This window comes from Salminus brasiliensis, chromosome 5 (genome assembly GCF_030463535.1).
Source record: "Salminus brasiliensis chromosome 5, fSalBra1.hap2, whole genome shotgun sequence".
NCBI classification, from domain to species: Eukaryota; Metazoa; Chordata; class Actinopteri; order Characiformes; family Bryconidae; genus Salminus; species Salminus brasiliensis.
Window position 1 is genome coordinate 20,220,735 of NC_132882.1, and position 17,662 is coordinate 20,238,396.

The 17,662-nt window shown below is 40.6% G+C and overlaps 1 protein-coding gene across 10 annotated transcripts in view; it reads left to right on the forward strand.

Moving 5' to 3' along the window:
* The window catches only part of ptprub (protein tyrosine phosphatase receptor type Ub), a 236,546-nt gene that overhangs the window by 178,973 nt on the left and 39,911 nt on the right, over positions 1 to 17,662 (forward strand). For all 10 annotated transcript variants that reach the window (XM_072679783.1, XM_072679782.1, XM_072679785.1 and 7 more), the window contains 3 exons: positions 3,549 to 3,651; positions 4,881 to 5,154; positions 11,306 to 11,342. In XM_072679783.1, coding sequence (XP_072535884.1) covers positions 3,549 to 3,651; positions 4,881 to 5,154; positions 11,306 to 11,342 — 414 coding nt within the window. The remainder of the gene's footprint in view (positions 1 to 3,548; positions 3,652 to 4,880; positions 5,155 to 11,305; positions 11,343 to 17,662) is intronic.

Genomic DNA, 17,662 nt, shown 5'->3' on the forward strand with positions numbered 1-17,662 from the left:
TACACTCTCCTTTATGATTCAGGAGCTGTAGTGAAATAGAATTCAGCCACTCTTCTAAAATGTGGCAGCAGTTTATCTGCCAAAGACAGAGACACAGTAGGTAAAAAAGATTCAAAAGATATCGCAGCAATAACAAAAATACGCTGGATCTGTTGCTGACACATTTGTGTGAGAACAGGTGATCTGAAAGTTGGCGAAATTGTCACTGTATGTCCAATACTTTGTGGATGTTTTATAGGTGACGTTAGCTGCATTTAGGTGATTCTCTGCTGACACAGGTGTTCCACCCACAGTCTGTGTAGTCTTTTTAACAAAACTTTGCCAGTAAGATGGATCTTACTGGAGAAGCTGCAGATCATCGCTGATGGTGACTTTACAGGAGAAGGAAAAATGTTTTTCACTTTCAATGGAAGTCAGTGTAAAATAAGTGTCATTTATTTCAAGTCATTTACTGCATTTCTATTGGTTCATTCATCCAGAATTATTCATACAGTACATACAGGGTACAGAGCAGCTACAAACAGAAGGAAGCACTAAAAAAATAGATATATGAGATATGAGATAGGAGATAGGAGATGTTTTTGCTGGACAGCAGCGATATGAGCTAAAGAGCTACCTTTCCCAGTGCCAAACATCGGCTAGAGGGGTATAAAGCTCCTTAGCACTGAGCTGTGGAGCAGTGGAACTATGTGTTATCTGCTATGATGGAGCTCTCTGTAGTACCTTTGGGATGAGTTGTTATAGCAACTGTTTAAGCATTATAGAATAGCAATAGAAATGCTCCAAAATTACTTAAAATAAATTATATAAAAATAATATTTACTTTGACTTCCATTAAGAGGTTAAGAAGGTTTTTACTTCTCCTGTAAAGTTGCCATTTTGGAGATTTTTAGTTTTGTGTGACAGGGCTGATATTTTTCAGTGCCATGTTTTTTTTTTTTGTTTTTTTTTTTGTCTTTTTATGCATTGAAATATGGAAGTGCAGTCTCAAACTTGCTGGTAATGTAAATATTATTATGTACTTTATTATATTCTTAATGTAGCAGTAATTCTAAGGGTAAACTCCCTGGTAAATTGTGAAACCGTGGAGATGTCCACTGATCTTGTCCACCAGCCTCTAATTTGCGGCTGGATTTTTAAAGCCTCTGTGTTTGGATAAGTTTGCTAAAATGCTGATATTTAGAAGTGAAGCGTGTTTGTGTGTGTATGCATTCTGATGTTTATGAGTCGTTATCTTTATGTGATAATATGTGTGTGTGTGTGCTGAAATCATTCTGCAGTGGTATGTGGGTGTGTTTGCCTGAACTGAATCTCTGCATCTGCTCCAAAACTGAGCAGCTCCTTCAAAAAAAACCCAACAAAACATCATTACAGTATTTCCTCTGGACTCAAAGGCACTGACGCCACTGTCATCTCCCCAATGCCTCAGAGCCGAGCGCACTAAACAACACCATATGCTCCAATCAGCCATGCTAGACTGTAGCCCAATCACCATTTCTCCATCATGGTCTACAGCGGCATGCTTGAACTTTACTAAGCAAGCCTTGGTGCTTTTTCGTGCCCCTGATGCCTTTACTAATGATGGCCACCATCCTGAGATTCGCTTCTTCTTTGTGTATCTTTGCTGCAAAATAGAAATAAAATATCAAATAGGAATGCTTAGTGTGTATGCGTACGTGTGTGAGTGTGTGTTAAGTCTGTGAGGAGTATATTAGTGCGAAGTTCTTTAATAATGGATTTGGAGTCCAGCAGCCAGACAGGCCCCCTGGCATTGAGCCAGGCTGAAAAAAAGGAGGAAGACATTTGATATGGTTTCACACTTTGGCCTTTTTTTTGTCTGTGTGTATACTGTATCTAGAAATGTTTCTTCTGAATATATACATTGCACATATTGTTGTTGTTAGTGTTGCTTACACCCATCATTAATTTATTTAAACTGTTGGATTTTTTTTTTCTGGAGCAGAATGAATATATATCATACATCCTTAATAGATAAAAGAAACAAGAATTTGGTGCAAAATTGTTTTTCGTTTGACAGGAGGGGGTTCTGAACTCAACACAGGGTCAGCATTATATCTACAGGGTCAGAAAAATACCTACATCCTCTTAGATAATTAATTCTGTGGTGCTAATGTATTTTTTATTTGTCACAGCCCAGGCCTTCCTGATAGTGATTGACTGCACTGTAAAAAAAAAAAAAAATAAATAAAAAATAGTGCTATATTTTTAAAGTAATGCCTTGTAAAATCTTGTAAAATTACAGAAATAATTATGCTAATAAATAAATATGCTTTTTTAAATGTATGCAAAATGACAATAATTATCTGTAATTAAACATGCAGATAATAATATAAAGGTTTATGGTCAGATGTGACAGATTAAGATGTTTGGCCAAGATGACCAGTGGTATATTTAAAGAAGTAATGATGGCGAATTCAATTTCAAGAACACTGTACCAGCTGTTAAGCATGGTGGTGCTAGCATCATGATCTGGGGCTGTTTTGCTGTCTGTGGAACTGGATGGAAGTGGATGGAATAATGAGCAAGTAGGAGTACTGATGGCTTCCTAAAGCATTTGGTCAATGTGCTTTCAACTTGCCAAAGGACATTTAACTAAATATTAGATGTGCTCATAAAATAGCTAGGACAGTTTAAGGAAATAATTGGCCTGAGGCCTGATATCAGCATGATATTCATGTCCATGATCAGTGTGTGTACCCCATCCACAACTGTGTATGTCTTTTTTATAGGTATGTCTTTGTATGTGTCCTTCATGTGCTCTGTATTTTCCCTGCTGGTGTATTTGTGTGTACGTGTGTGTGTGTGTGTGTGTGTGTGTAAGTGTCAGTCGCAGTAATTGTCCAACTGAATGGATGTTGATGTGTTGAATGAGTCAATGCCATTAGATGCCTCACTTTAATTGAAGCCTGCTCTCACCGCTGTGATTTTTCCAAAGCGCCTTTTAATACCATAATCATTGATTTTTCCGTAATTGTTTGTCTTTCCTCCCTTTCTCCCATTGACTGGCATTATTAAAGAAAGCTGTTCATGTTCTGGGCAGACTTCTCCGGGGAAGGATTCTCATATTCGCCTTCCCTTAGTGCCTTTTAATTGCACTCTGTATCCTAGACAACCAGAGTCCAGAGCAGAGCCCAGGTGATGAGAGAGAACGAGCTGTTGTTTATAGCCTACTATTGGTTAGCTCGCAAGGATTCAGGTGGGATGAGGAGAAAGTAAGAGTCAGGTTACTACAGTCGTTGATTTGCTGGTGGCGGAGAGGATGACGAAGGCTGATCATTAACGTGCTGTCAGCTTCACCACTTTTTTTTTAATGAGACAAAATCAAACACTTGATAGGTTGCAAGGATCTCATAGCTGTTAAGTTGATTTATGCATAACTTTACAGTATGACACATTCTGTTGTGTGAGTTACAAAAAAAAGAAAACTGTGGGTGACAAACTAACTGACTCATGTTCTATGTCCTTTTCCCCCCTTTGATTTCCTTCCTTCTCTCTCTCTTACTCTCTCTCTTGCTCTGGGTATGAAGCACCAACCTTTGACTACGGAGACATGCCATCTCCACTGAGTGAGACAGAAAGCACAATCACTGTGTTGCTGCGTCCTGCCCAGGGTCGAGGTGCTCCGGTCAGGTGGGAATGACATTGTCATGACATCTTACATTTTACAGCCATAGCCAATTACAGCTTGTAAAACAGCAATTTCAGTACTTTCCCTCTGTAAATACGTAGTTGGACACTCTTGCTGTGGCGTCAGGGTGTGCAATTTATTCTCTACAGATTACTTGATTAAGACTTTGAATTGCAACATAATCTAAAGGATTACAGAGTCTCAGTGATATAATCTTACTTTTAATTACCTTTCAGTGTTTTTTTCAGTAGGAAATTGTATGTTGATCCTCATTAAAAACCTTTGACAATTTCTATTCCCCAACTTAGTCTGACATCTTAGAGTAATCAGCTAAAGCTGATTTGAGGTAAGTTAATAGAAAGGTTACCAGCTGCAGGATTTTAAACCATTTTTGCTGTTGGACTATCTGGATTGAAATAAAAAGTATTTAAACATTAAAAACATAATGATGATATCATGTTTAAAATTATTATGTTTATGATTAATCATCCTACCTCCTCACATATGAAATACTTAACTTATGTTCATTAAATTTATGTTTTTAATAAACCCATACATAGCTCTGCTTAGATGTTGCCATTTTGGCAGCATTTACAAGGACGTTTTGTTATTCATTATAAAAAATCTGTCCATCTGTCTGACTTCTTTTAGTTGGATTTTTTTCCCTACATGAGAAGAAAGCTCATTCAAACATTGAAGCTTTCAAAAAACTAAAACTAATGTGAAGAAATGTGGGCAGCCACTGCACTGTTTTAAGCTAAGAAAATCATATGTTTTACACATAGTTTTACACTATAGTAATCTAGAACTATAGAAAAAGTCATAGAACATCAGTCATCATAGAACATCAGTCAAAGTCATATAGAACATTGCTGGTGGATGCAAAAATGTTACTGGAAATATAGCCTCCTGTGATATGCCTTGTCAGCTGGTATTTTTAGAAGATTTATTGTATATATATTTTTATATTTTTTTCGTTATTTAGTAGAAAAACACTGGGCAGCTGTATTTATTCATTATTGATAAACAGAAAGTTATTTTTTGTTTGTTTTTGTTCATCTATTTAGTTATTTTTTACTAGGAGGGTTGTCGTTTTTAGTATTTTTTGCGTGTATATTAAGTGTATATTAACTGAAATTAGCTTGGATATCCATATATTTAAATTATCCTACCATTTCCTAAAAGCTACATGTAGCATGGCTGACACCACTCTATGTTGTTGTATGTGCAGTACATACCAGGTGGTGGTGGAGGAGGACAGTGTGAGGAAAGTAAAGAGAGAGTTGGGGTTGCAAGAGTGTTTTCCTGTGCCCACCTCGCATGGGGAGGCACAGGCACGGGGGGCTCCTCACTACTACACTGCCGAACTGCCACCCAGCAGTCTGCCTGAGGCCACACCATTCACCGTGGGTGATAACCACACCTATAACGGCTACTGGAACAGTCCGCTGGACCCCAGGAAGAACTACCTCATCTACTTTCAGGCCATGAGCAACTTCAGAGGGGTAAGTGAGAATCTCTACAGTATGGTATGTCGAAATTAGACTTTTCAAGTCAAGTCAAAGTTTATTTGCGAGGAAATTATCCATTAGGCCATTGTTTAGGCAGTGTCAGTGGCTATTCCACTGTGCTCTGGGTATTTAGGAAGGCATATCTACCGAGGTTTTTTACCGAGGGGAGTTTCTGTCATCTTACCTGTTATATGATTCTCGAGTTGTGTGTATAAGTTACAGACATCACAGTTGTATTGTTTAACAGCTAATCAGGCTAAAGCCAGCCTCCACAGTGTTATATGGATGAACTGTGTTTACATCAATTTACCAAACTTAAAGTTTAATGGTTGCAGCTATATATCAAATTAAATGCCAACATAAGGAAGTGATAGTGGGGCTGCATTTGTGAGAGAAAATGTGGTGATAGGCATTCTGGATATGCCACCACCTACTAATACAGGAGTACCCAAAACATTAGACTGTGTCGAATATTAGTTGTTAGAAATCCAAAACACTGGCAGCCAATCTATGCCAGCTCTCTTTACTGAACTGTGGCCTACCAGATAAGATACACTGCATGTTAATGTCTTATGTTTTAAGATCAAATAAACATGTGGAGTGCCTCATGCATTGTGTATGTAGAGATATAGAGAAAACGATAGCATATAGAAAGTGCAGATTCTACATAGTAAGATGTTTCACTGTGACTGAAGCTCCACTGGAAAGCTTAATTCTAAGAATGGATTGCCTCTCGGTTCAATGGGCTCAAACATTGTTATGTAATAGCAGTTTACGCACTTCTACATACAACAGGTGAAAGAAAGGACGTACGTTTTAGCCATTCTTAGTTCCATTCTTAGTTTCATTTTGACACTCAATGTTAGGTTATCTACCTAACACGGAAGGATATTTATTGATTTTAATAAAAAAAAAACATAATTCTTACACTTGCTCAAATTGGGATCTGTATGAATCACATTTCTGAAAGCATAATGTCCCATATTGTTCATAATCATCTGCAGAAGGTTTTCTACCAATCATAAGGACACTTTGGCATGGCAAAGCACCACATGGTTTTGTTTAGAACCACTACATGAGCTTGTAGATCAGCTTGCTTAGTCTGAGAATTCTCTTTTTTAAAGAGAGGAGCACAATATAAAACTCTGAATAAGATTTACTGCAGGCAGTAAATCTGTGATAAGCTGAGAATTACAAAAGCATTTCCTCACAGCCATCTTATCCTCTCAAACTCCTCTCCCCCCTTTACCTCTCAGCATCCACGCAAGTTAAGAATGATTAAAAGCTGTGCAGGCTCACAGTTGGAGCAGGTTATGAACACAAGAACAAGAGAGGCTGATGCTGCGTGCCAAGCCAGCTATTTTCAGGCCATATTTAAACAAAGCTCAACAGCCCCCACACTCCCTTTGGACAGTCGGCGTTCTTCAGAGCGCTCCAGTTCACTGGCATGGACCATTTCTCTGACATAATTGGGCACAGGTGCAGCTGATCAGAAATAGATAATTGGCAGTTTATGTTATTAGTCAGGCCCACATTAGCGAGGGGAATGCGGTTTATCGTGTAAGCAGCTCACTGCTAAAATTAGGCCTGGACAGATGGGCTTCTCTGGCTGCCTGAGAATCCTTCCAGATAACTTTCACAGAAGTTTGTAGCATGATGACTGCAGGTCACCAGACTCCAAATGTGATGAAATGAAAGCTCAGGTCCCACACACTGGTAAAACTCACTGCTCAACCTACACAGTTGGATTAATATAATGGATTAGATAAGATTAACGTCTCACCAGCAGGTGGGATTAGTGTTTGTTGTGACTGGCGGTGGGCCACCATGGCCTGTGGCCCACTGGGACAGTAGCACCAGGCTGGATCAGTCTGACTTCTAGCCTACACCCACCCACCATCCTGCCAGCTTAGTGACGCTCGTCTAGTGCCAGCTTGCCCTCATGAGTCTGTGTGCTCCCTCTGAGACCACAGTTGTACCATGCAGCTCATACACACAGACACATGCTCACATTAGTCTAATCTTCTAATTACCCCCAGAGAGTGCCACAGAAAAAAGTGTGCAGCATTGTGCCTCTTCTTACACCAGTCACCAGTTCTGCAGATGTACACTTTAGATCTTTACCTTACATTTTAGCCAAAAGTTTGTGGACACCACTTTATTAAGACAAAATGTATTGGAAGAACTCAAAAACACTCCACAATGTACCATATACTGTACTATAGCAACACCTTAGCAACCACCAAACAATGGATTAGCAATCAACAGCTATACCATAGAAACCCCCTGGGATATCATAATAGTCAGTGAGAATGACTTTAGCTGAAATCTGAGAACAAATGACCCCAATCACATATTATGGTCAGATGTCTGGGTAAGAGGAACTTAATAAGCAAGTCTTAACAGTGGTGAGGTAACTGCTAAGTATCACAACATCCCATCTATGTCCCATCTTTGAACCCTGTAGCTTCTCTGTTCAAACTGAGTATACCAATAGAAATGCTCTAACATACTTATTTATACTCTTATTTTACATTTAACTTCCATTCAATACAATATCATGTTAATAAGCTGCTGGACACTACCAGTATAAAATGCTCTCTAAAACTCTTATGGTCTTGCTGCCCTTGTCCACCTTTTTTACTTACCTGGTTCATATATGAACATGCCATTACACATTTGAGCACTATGGAAAAATGGCATTGAGAAGGCTTTTTTAATGCTTCATTTGGTTACAGTGCCAGTCAGCGAGCTTTCGTCCTCAAAGAGATCCGTCTGACATTTAGCAGAAGGTTATCTTTCGGGCTCAGCACCTGGAAGCCTGGCTGGGCCAGCTCAGCTCATTCACTGCTTTTGGACCACAGTTCAGACATGCAAAGTCTGAGTTTCGTAATATTAAACAGTAGACTCTTGGGCACAATCACCACGGGTCCCACCGCGAAGTCCCTAAGGGTCCTTCACTGCCGCATGATTGAAAATGCATGTGACAACTCAACTGTAATAGCACCCACCCTCACTTTCACTTTGCAGCTCAGCCACTTTAGAGGTGAACTGCGCTGCTCCACTTCCACTCAGCTCCAGTGATTTACACCCCTGACCTTTACCTAAATATTCATTTTTATTCGCCGCTATTTTATGCTTCAGTAATCGCTGAAAAGGCCGGCTAAGGAGGGAGGAGTTCAGTGGAGTAAGCCAACGTTTAGCGTTACCATTGTTCTTTAGCTGAACTGTTAGAGTGGGTTTGCTTTATGTGAACAGTTTTTTTTCCTCTGTTTGATCATTGGCCTACACTGGGTAATATAGTGACTGTCCTGTCCTAGCCTTCCTGTGGCCCTAAGCATTACTTGACTTGACACTACATTTTACAGGTCATGCTTTATTTTTGGGTGTGAAGACTACATATTATGACCTTCATCGATCAGCCATAGCATTAATCCCACCTCCTTGTCCACCAACTAGAAATATTCAGCCAACAGCACACTAGATGTGTCTTGTCATTTTAACATGACAAATGTTTAGGCCTGTTTCTATGCCCTGCACCTATAACATACCTGACATTATTCTTGTCACTGGGGCAAGAACCACCTGGAAAGGTGAGGGACCCTGCTGGATTTGCTTTAGTTTTGTGTATTGGAAAACCCAGCACTGGCAGTACTTGCCCATTATTAGCTGTGATAAGCTAATGCTATTGCTGTTGTCATTTCCATGTACCTCTGCTGATTTGATTGATAGATGTAAAAAGAAGGTTGAGTGAGTGTTGCTTTCAGACTACAAAATACAGAGTTGCTTTTTCCCACATCATTTTCTTGAGCACCACTCAACAGTGAGATCAGGACTTTCTCATTCCCTCAAGCACATACCCCCCACTAACACACACACACTAACTTTCAAAAGTTTCAGTTTAACCAGTTTTAGCTTAGAGCATTAAGGAGACCTTTGGTGCATCAGGGCTTTCTCTGTGTGTGTGTGTGTGTGTGTGTGTGTGTGTGTATATGTATTTATGTGTGTGTGTGTGTGCTTACTGATCTCCCAGTGTGCACCTTCTGTCCCTGAATCTTTCACTCACTAATTACTTCCTCCCTTTTTCACTCTGCAATCTCTGCCATGTTAAGATGAATGGCATGAGCACAAATCTATCATCCCTCTTCCTCTGCCCTCTCCCCCCCCCCCCCCCCCCCTCTCTCTCTCTCTCTCACACCTTTCTAACTAAACCAAGCGTGTGCTTTCTAAGTTCATCTCCTTCCCCAGACTGGTTAAATATAGTGCTCATAATTCATTTACTTAGGTTTGCTGACAGATCCGCTTTTGCAGAGGCTGCCATGACCGTTTCTGTGAATTTGATTAAGTGAGCGAAGTGGGCTTAGGCTTTGTGACTGCACCCGTGTGATCAAAGCTCGCCCGCTCTCTCTCGCCTGTCGCTCGAACCCCTTCTTTTATTGACTGCCTCTGATGGCGGGGCCGTGCTCTGTAAGTCATATTCCAAGGCTGTGACTATGAGGATTGGCTCTTTGCTGGGACAGCACTGGCCCGCTGGTCGTGTTTGGAGTGAAACTGCTATCAGCTTTCTATCCCTTTGATTTTGCTCTTAGGGAAGAGTGTGTAATGGGGAGCTATGGTGCACTAGCACCTCAATGATGGCTGCTAGTGGAGATAAAGATGACGTGGGTCAGAAAGCCTGGGTTGGCCTAAATGTCATTGCCTTTTTTGTGTGCTCTTTCTGTGGATGTTGGTCTGATTGTGTTTATATATCTCCAAAACACACTCTGTTTCTCCCTTGCTCTCTCACTCGTTCTCTCTCACCCCACAGCACTATTACTTTTTTTCATTCATACTCTCTCTCTCTCTCTCTCTCTCTCTCTATATATATATATATATATATATATTTCTCTTTTTTACTTTCGTTCTCTCTCTTTTTCACTCTCTATCACTTTCTCTCATTCTCTTACTGTCTTCCTTTCTTACTCCCCTTCTCTCTCTCTCTCTCTCTCTCTCTCTCTCTCTCTTTCAGTCTCTCTCTCTATTAGACTGTCATTCTCTCATTCTCACTGTCACTCCTTCCCTCCATCTTTGCACATCTCTCTTTGTGACTGTTGCTATTTTCTTTCCTTTCCTTCTCACAATCTCTCTTACACAATCACTTTCTCACTCACTCCCTCTCTCTCACACTGCCACTCTCTCGCTCACTCCCTCTCTCTCACACTGCCACTGTCTCGCTCACTCCCTCTCTCTCACACTGCCACTCTCGCTTCTGCTCTCACTCTTGCTTTCTCACTCTCAGTGTCATGAACTCAATCTCTTACTCAGGCTTTTCCTCTCTCACACACTTTCTCAGTCAAGCTGTCTCTCTCTTTCTCTCTCCCTCTCTCTCTATCTCTCTCTCTCTCACACACACACACACTTTCTTTTTCTCACTAAAACTCTCTCTTTCTCCCTGTATATATGTATGTGTTTGTGTGTGTGTGTGTGTGTGTGTGTGTGTGAAGGGTTAAGGAGAGGCTTTAGAACAAGACAGCTTGAAATGGATTTTCAATTAAAATGGGAAAAAAAGCAATTGAAGCACAGTTTGAGAAGGGGCTTCTGACTCCTTTCTGCATGGGGAGATTTGCATAATTGTCCTATAATGCCTGAATTAGCATCTGTAAATCTTAATTTGATAATGCATCTCCTTGTCGAGGTGGCAGGCTAGAATTGGATTACAGGCTTGGATCTCATTAGTGTTATTTGACGAAGGTCCTTTTCATAACACCCCAATGTCATCAGCCCAGATTTCAGGCAAATTAATTCCTTTTTGTATTTGTTTGCTGGTGGGAGGCTATTTTCTCTGGTTCTCGCTCGCTCTTTGTCTCCCTTCAATTCATTTTCTTTGCATTGCAGTTACTCGCATTTCCACCATATAACACACACACACACACACACACACACACACACACACTCGCTTGTAGTAATAGAAAACAGCACTACTGTTTTTATGTGTTTAATAAGTCTTATTTCCTGTTTCCTGCTGTTGTTGAATGTGCTGAAATCAGTATGAGCTGATTTAACATCCCATCAGGTATCAAACAGTAATGCCTCTGCAGCAGTTGGCTTTGTGCAGCATTTCACTGACTCTACATTCTCGTGTGTGTTTTTCTCTCTCTCCCTTCAGGAAACCAGGATAAACTGCATCCGCATCGCCCGAAAAGGTGAGTGTTGGAGCAGGCTTGTCTCCTAATCCCGAGCTGTGCTGGTCTTCGTTTACTGTTGCAGGCTCTTGCTTAAAGATCCCTTCTCAAGCCTGAACCACATTTATGCTCTGCAGTGTGTCACTAGCCAGTCTCACCGGTGAGCTTATTCCCACAGTGCTCAGCTCTCTGACCTGCAGAGCAACTATCAGTAGATTTCCCGGGGGATACAGTGTAGTGTGCAGATAAGGAAGAATATCTGTTTCTTTAGTCTTTGTTGGCTGTGTCTTTCTTTGAACGCACTCAATTCAAAGAGGCTTCACTGGCATATCAAGTTAGAATGAATATTCAAATCTGTTTATTTTACATTAGCTTGTTTAACATTCATGAGCTGAATAAGTCAAAGAGCATTTCCCACTTGTCCCGAACACAGGACCGATTTTGGGCTTGTTTGTCACTCTTTATCACTGTGCTTCCCTATAAAAACGGTGGATCCATTACGAACATCACTTTTCTAAGCTCATTTTTGGATCACCTGCAAACAAGGAGCCGATCTTGTAGGAGTAGGTTTCACATGACAAATGGAACCAATGACCCAACCCCACAAGCAGTGGTAGAAGCGTCTGCTTGAAGGGAATTCCAGGCCACAGATTTCAGGTGAACCAGAGATCGGTGCTCAGGAGTGCTCCCAGGCTGGAAAACTTTCACACTTGACCTAACGTACTGAACTCACAGAGCCAGTGGACCTGGGTTTGGAAAAAAGCCCCAAGTGAAAAAGACCCATTTTATTAATCAGAAGTTTTTACACTTAATTTTAAGGTCTAGTTCTTCACAATGAATTAACTATTAGCATATTAACAGTGAATAATGCCCTGGTAAAGAGAAGCATATTTGTAAGCCAGTTTAAAAGCAGGCTTTTAAACAATGTGTTAAATGGATCATTAACTGTTTGAGGACTAATGAGCTAAATAATTGTAATCTTAACAGACAACTAACTGGATGTTTGTATTAATATCTAACTGTACTTTATCTGTTCTTTAACTTTAATTTTACATTGTTACATTAGTTATGATACAAACTACTGCTATTATTGCTATTTTCGACATGCGTATACCCCCTTTCCTTCAGGGTGCGAGCTCCTCCTCTCTCTCGCTTTCTCTCTCACTATCTCTACGCACACACATGCACACACATAAACCTGTCCACAAAGCAGACAAAAGGGCAGAAAACAGCGGAAGAGCACAGGTCAGCCTTTCATCATGTTTGTTTTGGGTGCTGGCAGTGGGGGGTCAGGCCGTATCAAAGGATGGTGCTCACTGGTGGCCAGTCCCGGGCTGGCACACAACCGAGAGGCCAGCAAGATGAGCACTCAGAAGCCTGTCCGCTCACGAGAGAGCCCTCCACATCAAACAGCGCTAATACACACACCTGTACCCATCAATATGACGAGGCCCAGGCCTGTCACAGCCCCCTCACAAACATGAAAAAGATCAGGAGGCGTGAACACCCATCCAGATGACAACAAAGGCCTCCTCGGGTTCCTATTGAGCGCTGTCAGAGCGCAGAGCTGGGGCGACCATATTTATAGCTCTCAGCTCTCGCTTAGGGTGTACTGAGCCTTGGGGCTAAATTGACTTTGAAGGGGTAGGGTGTGTGTGTGTGTGTGCGGGCGGGTGGGGTCATTTTATTGACTGAGTAATGAAGGTGGAATGGAGCCTTTAGAGCATGAAGCCAAGAGGCGAGAGCAGCCATTTTGGAACTGTCTCATCCTCCATCTGCTACACACACACACACACACACACACACACACACACACACACACAAACACACACATGCACACACAGTACAGATGGACTATGATTAATCACACCTCAACATATTGACGAACAAAATGCCTTTCCTCTTCTCCTCTCACCCAGAGCATTAAACAGACAAACCATTAAATAAATGAGGGTTGTAATGAACGTATTAAGCCAATTATTATAAATATCACTGCGGAAAACAGAAAACTAAAGGAGCTATAGTGAATGCGATTGCATACCAATTTATTTCATTCTCATTTCCAAAAAGGATTGAGCGATATAACTAGAAAAATATGAGATAAAAATATCTCAATATGCTTAAGAGAAATGCTGATATACAATCATTAGAATTCTCGTCATAAAGTATCAGTATTTATTTTTAGAACCAAAACCAACAAGTGATTTAATAAAATAACAAACCCAAGACAATTGCACTGTTAATGGTAATTCACTGACTCAGCAAACTGCTCTGGATTATATTGTTTGAGATGGTGAAATAAAGTCGTAATGCTTCTCCTGTTAATTGCGATGTATCTATGGTACAGATGGTATCTATGGTACTTATGGTACAGATGGTAACCTAAGTAGCGCATGTGGTGTTTTATCTTGTATAAAAGAGTTTTGAGTATATCAATATTTTAAATATATTGCCCAGCAACATTCTCAGGCCCTGGCCCTGAATACAACTACTCATATTGGAGCACTGAGTGCCAAAAACATCAACAAACAAACATCAGATACTGATCAGACACTTGATGGTTTGTTGAATGTTTCTGCATGTATCCAGAATTTGTTGACACTATCTTTTGCTTATAGATGTTGATACAGAGGTTCGTTATACTGTTTATTTTTGGCACGCAGATAGACACACAGTCTGCAGCCCCTGCCTTCCCTACTTTGCACTCATTTGTTGTCAGAATTGACATGCATGATCGCCTGTGCGAGGGGAGGGTGCTGGAGCACCTGGTTCTATATATCATAATATATAGATACAGTGTTTCCTCTAGGATTTTTTTTAGCAGCAGGGGCATACTCGCACACTGGTCTGAAAGGTATGAGCTGTATAGGGCTAGGATAGTAAGAAAAAGTTAGCTGAGGTAACCTGGTCTTAGCATTTGTTTGTTTACCAATTGACTGGCTGCCTTTCACTATGTATATTTCAAGTTTACTGTGATCTACTGTGGCTTTCTGTGCCTTTAATTTAGTGTTGTACTGACAGAATGCTGCGTGGTGTACTGAGGAATTGTACAGTGTCGGCTTCAGTGTGCGACAGGCTTAACGTTACACTGCAAATGAGTTCAAAGTTCTTTTCAACTGTAAAATCTTAACTTAACATTAGCTAGTTTAATTGACCTTTCTCTCTTATCTCCTATCCCTGTCTTTCTTATTTATCCCTCCCTCTTGTCAGGTATGTAGAGATAGGAAGACTGGGTTGGGCATCATCAGGTCTCTAAGTCTTTGTATTTGTCATTTCAAATTAAAAGCCACATTAAAGTTTTGTAATTGCAATTTCATGAGTTTTCATAAAATTCTGAAGCAGTGGCTGCAATATCATATGTTTATATGTAGTCTATAATCTGTATTCATCACTGTTGGTCTGATATTTGGTTAACTGCTCTTTTGCATTGTCATGTTGACAGTTAACATGTAGAACAATGTAAATTTTTTGGAATTGGGGCTAAAAAAAGTGTAAAAAGTGAAGTGACTGTACGTAATCAAAAATAGGATGTGTGGTTATTATGTCTGTCATAAAAAATATCACAGATTTCATGATTAACCCCTTAAACAACATATGGCCCGCCAGCGGGACCGAACGTGTTATTACAAACTTTTATTACCAAAGAATACATGAACAAAGAAGTTGCTGTAGTTCCTGAATAATACGCCGTAGTGTGTAATAAGGCTCGCTGCATTAAGGGGTTAAATGATGAATGTCTACATGCACCTGCAGCCAGATTGAAGACTGAAATAATGTGGCATTTATCTGAATAGTATTTCCACATATTTAATTGTGTTGCATCACACTGGATTGTCATGTTTAGATACTCTAGTGTGAATGAACAGGTAAAAAAAAACTCACTGGGTCATTTTGTTCCATCTGTTATATAAATCTGCCTAAGCGGAATGTAGGGAAGAACAATGTCTGTGTCGCCCCCGTAATGTGCTCAAAGTGTTGTAAAATTGCACAGGCTTACACAACCAAGCATCCACGGCCTCCATTTCAACTTGCAGGTGACAGTTTAATTAACAGTCCCTTGGCAGTCTTCACACAACAATAGACTCTCATTTCTTCTCTAAGTGCCAATTTCCATTTTGGGGGCACTCAGCAGGTGCTCGCATTAATCTTGAAACAAATTTCATGCTCGTGTTTGGCTTAATTGATATTCAAAAAGGAACTGTGGCACGACGACGAAAATCTGATCAGACCCGCCGCAAACTTTAATGGATGTTTCCCCATCCATATTTCATGCACATTGCACGTCTTTATTTGTTGTTAAGATATGATGAGTTGGGTGTTATGATATAGATTCCTACTGTGAGACACACAGATGGGTTAAAATGCAGAGAGAACAATTCAGAAAGTTGGCACACACTTCCTAAACTGCTGAACTGAACTACAGCTGTGCATCAGAGTTTCCTAACAAAAGCCAAATGCATATTTTAGTCAATCATGGGGTAAATTCAGAGTCATTACCATGGTCTTAGAGCATATTAAATGAAGGCATTAAACATTTTGTGCGATTTTATGCTCTGAATAACCTCATGCGTTCAGACGTAAGAAAAAACACAGTGTATCCAACAAGAATTACATCCTCTTGTAGACTCACACATCAGGTGTGCAGATTCTGTACACTGATCATAAGAACATGCACACACCATGACTTCTATGGAGTTACCAAATAAGAAAAAAAAACATCCAGTCAGCAGAACAACCACCGGAGGGCCTGTGGAAAGAGGCTTTTACCTAAATGTGTGTGCTCATACTTGATATTAAAGTCTTGGTAAAGAGAACATGATGACTTCATCATAAAAGTCATTTAATGTATGAATCATGTGCAGACGCTGGCTACACTGCATCGCTTTTGCTCAGAAGCCGTGCAGACCACTTCTCTAGAGTCATGCATGCTCATGTTCATGTGTTCCCGGTAATGTATCAGCTCCTGTTCACATGAGGCATTCCGGTAATTACTTGGATATTCTGCTAAGTTTCATGCAGATAAATAGCTGAGTCAGCTTCACCGGCTTGTGTTCACAGAGGTGCAAAGGGTCTATAATTGCATTGACTTCACTTGTTATTTCCCATCTCTTTGTCACTAAGCTCTTTCTCTGAGTGTTAGCTGTCACAGGCAATTGAGGGAGTTGTGGAAAGGCCTTGGGCGTGGAGATGGAGGGGAGCCATGTTTTATTTCTTTTTCCCCTGCCCCAGATCCCTCCATCCATACTCTTGTATTTTTAGCCCTGGCCTTGTACAGAGAGCTCTGAAGCAGACCTCTTTCCCCAGGCCCAAGCTGACTTTCTCTCCCTCGGCCCACAAGCTTCCAGGGCACCGGGGCCTTTAGGAAATGCTAAGAGCGGGGAAACTAGATCACTAGCCTAATGACAAAGGAGCTCTATGGTAAGGTACGGACAGACAGTGTTTGAGACAGTGAGTAAATGATCCAGCTGTTATTAGAGTAAGGCTTTCATCAGGCTAATACAGACTATAAATGACCTGATATCACACCCCTTCTTCTACGTTTTAAGAGAACAGATTGTTTTCTTGATTTATCTGTTTAGTCTTGATAGGTCAGCATTTGAACATCCAACAACTGCTTATAGCAAGTCAAATAAACAGTCAGTTATCAGTTTCCATTTTTTTTCCATGTGCCAGCTTTTGACTTTGGAATTGACTTCGAAATCCATTGCAGTTTTCTGTGGAATTGAACTGGATCTTAACATAAACAGACTACACTACATATTCGATTACACTTCAATTAACAGCTGTTTAAATCAAAGTATTTTGTCTAAATGTGAAAACTCACCTGGGAGCAGAGGTGAATAGTTTATAGGTGATCCAATCACTTGGAAATGAAGACTGTTGTCATAGAGAAAATAAGAAAAAAATGACTGGCCCCTGTCCAGCCTGCTTTTTCTAGTAAACACACGTTTGTCCTTTTGCTTTTGAGTGACTCAGAATAGCGTGTGTTTTTTAGAGTGAATCTCTAACCTTCTCTCTGAACTATTAGTAGAGAAAAATAGAATGAATTGCTTTTTTATTTAAAGGCATAACTGCAACTGTCAGCTTCTACTTCAGCCACTCACTTTCCAGCGAAAAACAAAACACAAACACACACACACACACACACACATCTCTGCTATACAGCTGACAGAGGGTATCTGAAGTGTGGTCAGGTTAATTTGCTCCAGCCTTCATTGCATGCAGGCACACGCTCTTTGCTTACTCTTCGATCACGCAGCCTCATTGTCCAGTGTGAATGAGAGTCAGGCTTTCCTGTGGAGATTCACTGTGTGAAGTGACCCATTCCGCTGCGCTGTCAG